The sequence below is a fragment of the Phalaenopsis equestris genome, unplaced genomic scaffold (genome assembly GCF_001263595.1).
Source record: "Phalaenopsis equestris unplaced genomic scaffold, ASM126359v1 Scaffold206786, whole genome shotgun sequence".
NCBI lineage: Eukaryota > Viridiplantae > Streptophyta > Magnoliopsida > Asparagales > Orchidaceae > Phalaenopsis > Phalaenopsis equestris.
In genome coordinates, this window is record NW_018226164.1 from 105263 (window position 1) to 110222 (window position 4960).

At 39.4% G+C, this 4960-nt stretch overlaps 1 protein-coding gene across 1 annotated transcript; it reads left to right on the forward strand.

Moving 5' to 3' along the window:
• Positions 1–3507: 3507 nt before the first annotated feature.
• LOC110036453 lies at positions 3508–4074 on the forward strand. Its single transcript, XM_020740902.1, has one exon. The coding sequence runs from the start codon at positions 3508–3510 to the stop codon at positions 4072–4074; it is 567 nt and encodes a 188-aa protein (XP_020596561.1).
• The last annotated feature ends 886 nt before the right edge of the window (positions 4075–4960 follow it).

The following is a 4960-nucleotide window of genomic DNA, read 5'->3' on the forward strand; positions in this document are numbered from 1 at the left end:
GGAGGACTAGGTCCAGGTCCCAACCTTACTCTTCTCCCCCATCTCCATGATTAATCTGCTATGTTGGAGCATTAGGGTGATTGCCCACCCCTTATCATTGAAAAGACTTAAATGTCTGAATAAGAAGCATAAATTTTGGTGTATTGCCATTTTGGAACCCATGGTTCATCTCAACACTTTGAAAATTGCTAAAGTTTTCCATGGCTTCAATTTGTTCACTAATTCTATCAACAAAATTTGGGTTTTTTGTAGGAAAGAAATGAAGTGCTCTATCCTACTTAGCCACACCCAAATCTTACATATGAATCTTAATTTTATGGATATGGAAGTTTTTGCTTCTTTTGTCTATGCTGATAGTTCTAAAGAAGCTAGAATTGATCTTTGGGAATCCCTGCAGCTCATTCAAGGTTCAGTTGAGAAGGCCTGGCTGGTGGGAGGAGACTTCAATTATGTTTCTTCTCCTGTTGAAAGGAAGGGAGGCAGACCTCCCAATCCTAACAACATATTATTCTTTAATGATAATATCCAAAAGGCTGGGTTATTTGACCTGGGGTTTTGTGGTCCTACCTTTACTTGGAGAAGGAAGGATTTGTGGGAGAGGCTGGATAGAGTTCTTGCTAATGACAATTGGATCCAATAGTTCTTGCAGACTTCTGTTACCCATCTAAGCCTAGCTGGTTCTGACCACAGGCCTTTACTTATCACTATAGGAAATAAGATGGCTTACCAAAAAGTCTCCTTCAGATACTTGAATGGGTTGTCTCAGCACTTAAATTTCTTGAATATTATTAAAGAACTGGAAACATTGGAAGAAAGACCTTCACCATGACCCCTTCATCAACCTTTAGCTTAATCAAAAGAAAGTAGCTAAAGCCCTTAAGCAGTGGAGCTGGAACACTTTTGAAGACCTCTTACTGATTGTTGACAAGGTTAAAAAGGAGGTAACTGAGTTGGAGGAGGAGCATAGCAAAGGAAGGATTGATGAGGCTGTTCTTCTTGAGGCTAATGAGAGACTCTTAAATGCTATTTAGTGGCAGGCACATTTCCTTCAACAAAAGTCAGCAAAAACCAAATTTGCTGAAGGAGATAGGAACCCTAAATTCTACCATGCTTGCATCAAATACCAAAGGAAATGCAACACTATCCACTTTATCAAGGATCAGACTGGCACTTGGCTTAGGAAGGAAGAGGAAATTGCTAAAAGTGTTGTGTAGTATTTCCAAAGCCTAATGAATGGGACCATTAGTGATAAAGTGCAAATTGACAGCAATTTGTTTACAAACAATAAGAAGTTCACTGCTAATCTACACTTAAATGATATTCCTGATGAGGAGGAAATAAAATCTGCTTTGAATTCTATTGATAGTTCCAAATCTGCTGGACCAGATGGGTTTACTTCAGACTTCTATAAGAAGGCATGGGAAGTCATCAAGGAAGAGGTGATCAAAGCTATTCAACATTTTTTTCAAAGGAAACTCACTCCCTAACTATTTCAGTGCCTCTACTATTGTTTTTATCCCAAAGACCTCTATCAAGGATAGCTGGAAGTAGTACAAAACTTTGAGTTTAAACAATGTCATAAGTAAGATCATAAGCAAAATCATTGTCCAAAGGCTTCAGCCTGTTTTACCTCAACTTGTCAGCATTAACCAAGCTGCCTTTGTGAAAGGCAGAAGTATTGGGGATAACATCCTCCTGACTCAAGAACTTCTGCAGGATTTGGAGAAACCTTGCAGAGGGGGAAATGCAATTTTTAAGCTTGATCTAATGAAGGCTTATGACATGGTCAACTGGGTTTTCATCATTGAATGTTTGGAGGCTAGGGTTTTCTAGGGAATGATGCAAGATGATTCAAAGATGGCTTGAGGATAACATAAACTCAATTTTTATAAATGTTAAAACCCATGGTTTCCTTAAAGCCATTAGAGGACTTAAACAAGGGGACCCTTTGTCCCCCCCCCCCCCCCACCTCCCCCCCCCCCATTTTCATAATGGTGTTGGACTATTTCTCTATTGATCAACTGCAAGAAGAATAGGAAAAGCTTCAAATCTTATCACAACAGAGTTAGGATGGATATCAGCCATCTGATCTATGCTGATGACATCCTACTGTTCACTAGGGCTTCTAATCATGCTACCAAGTGCATTGTGGAGTGTCTTCAACATTTCCAACAGGTGTCAGGGCTAAAGGTAAACAAGGATAAAGGTAAACAAGGACAAATGTTGTGAGATCCTGATCAGCAAAAAAGCCTCTCTACCAATCAAGCAATGGATGCATTCTTACACTGGTTTCTCTAGCTTGAGCCTCCCCTTCAAAAATTTGGTAATCCATCTTACCAGAGGAAGAACCAAATTGGACCAATTTGATGAGGTTATTGATAAGATAACCTCTACTTTTCAGGGGTGGTCTATCTCCTTTTTGTCTAATGGTGGTAGGATCACCCTACTAAAGAGCATTCTTACCTCTATCCCTTTGTATACTCTCCAAGTTGCTACAATGAAAAGAAGTACCTCTTTGATGCTGGAAAGAACTTTGAACAGATTTTTGTGGGCTGAGAATAGAAAACAAGTGGCTTGGGCTAGTTGGAAAAAAGTGGCTAAAACTTGGGAGGCTGGGGTTTAGGTTTTAAAGGATTGCACCAAATGCAACACATTAGCTTCTGTAAGATGTGGATTAAATTCAGACAAAATGAAATCTTACGGGCCAATTTCATGCAGGCCAAATTCTGTAAGTTTGTCCAACCTGGGGAGGTCACTAGGAAGGTGGGAGACTCCAGAATTTGGGTTCAGATGCTCAAGGCCAGAGAAGACATTGATAAGCTGATAAGATGGGAGTTGGGACAAGGGAATATTAATTTCTGGAAAGATAACTGGTGTTCTAATGACTGTTTGGAACCTTTGCAGGATGAAAAGGAGGGGGATTTATTGGTCTAGGGCTGTTGGGTTGACAATGTTTGGTCTGAGGACTTCTTGAGGGGTTTACTGAAGGAGCAGTCTATTAGCTACATCTCTACTATTCAATTTGATAGAAAAAATAAGGACCAACTCAACTTGCTCAACAGGACTAGACCTAGTATCTCAAAAGACATCCAGAACTATCTGTACTGATGGGACACTTGCCAGTGGAATATCTTTTCTTGCCAAAAACACCTCACCCCTTCGATGCTATTCTTTTCTTAGAGAGTTCTTAATAACCTTCTCCCCACGGATGATATTCTGAAAATTAATGGCCTGAAAGGTCCTTCTAGATGCCACCTATGCAAGCTTGATCAGGACACAAGGGTTCATTTATTCTTTAAGTGCAGCTTTGCTAAGGAGGTTTGGAATAGACTAACTTCCCAAATGAAAATCAACCTGATTAATATTGGTTGGGATAATATTACAGACTGCACTAGAGACTGGAAAGAGATAAACCTCATGTCAATTCCCTTCATTGTTGCTTGGTTTATTTGGATGGCTAGAAACATGGCCAAACATGAGGATAGGTAGGCCAGTGCTACATGGGTGATGTCTAACTGTTGGGCTTACCTAAACAAGCTAATACACTGGAGGAAGTTCCCCATGATCCTGCAGACCACAACTTACATGGGTGCTAATCACATTAAAATTAACAAGGTGAGATGGGAGATACCTCCTTATCCTTTCATTAAAATTAACACTGATGGAAGCTACAGAAATAAGAGAGCAGGTATTGGAGGAATTTTTGGAGATCACAAAGGGAAGACTTTGTTGTTCTACAAGGCCCCTTATATAGCTGAGGATGCTTTGGAAACTGAAGCTGCTGCTCTCTTTTGGGCTTTAAATTTTGCTAAGAAGAATAATTGGCAGTGGATTGTTGCTGAAAGGGACTCCTCCCTGCTGGTGGAGTTGCTCAATTATAAGATGTCTTCCTCTTGGCATATCAACCAACGGATCCACAAAATTAAAAAGCTCAGCACTGAAAGCAAGATTCATTTTTCATTTGTGTATAAGGAAGCTAATACACCTGCAAATTTCCTAGCTATAGAAGGTGCTAATGTTGATCATCCTGAGGTGTCCACAACCCTCTCCCCCTCCTTACACTTACTAACTTAGGGGGACAAGCTTCAAATTGCTTACCTCATAGTGCAAAAATGATTGATGGGGCTGTGGTTGTGGGCATGAACAGTCTTGTTTTGATGCTGAGTTTGTGTCTCTTCTTGCTTTTGGGAGTTCAAATGTTTAGTTTTGCTTGGGAGATGTTTTGTATATAATACATATATATATATATATATATACAATGTTTTGTTTTTCTCCCTTCTACTTGAGTTGAGTCTGTTTGTGGATGGGTCACCCTTATGAGTGAGTTATGTGCTTTTTTGATTTTTAGATAGGGGACCCATCCCAAATCTTGTATTTATTTTCTTTTGGATCAACAAGCAAGGATCCAAATAATGCACCTTACCCAAATATATATTCCCAAATATTGTATTTATTTTCTTTTGGATCAACAAGCAAGGATCCAAATAATGCTCCTTACCCAAATATATATATATATATATATATATATAACCAACAGCTGATTAAAGAGCTAGAGGACAATTGGATATCTTCTTGGGGAAGGGACAGTGAGACCATGAAACTTGTTGGCAGTGATTCTGAGATGAGGGGCCTCAATGGTATCACCATGAAGTAAGAGAGCTAATGATTTTGAGGGCCTGGTAGCTACAGATATGGAATTGGAGTGAAGGCCTTGACTAGCAAGCAAATTGACAGGTTTGTTTCCTTCACTGTAAATGAAGGTGATTTGGAGGCTGATGATGCTTTGGAAATTTTTTATCTTCTGTCTCCAATGAGTGTGGTACCAAGATAATTGATCTTCATATTCCAGTAGTTTCATAACCAAAAGAGAATCCACCTCAAGCCAAACATTGAACCATCAGCTTTACAAGCAAAATTTAATGCTCAGAAGATTGAAATAAGTTATGTCTTAAGTGCATCT

Bases quoted from the DNA above. Each gene is read 5' to 3' on its own strand.
- LOC110036453 (XM_020740902.1), top strand. From the start codon at position 3,508: ATGTCTAACTGTTGGGCTTACCTAAACAAGCTAATACACTGGAGGAAG.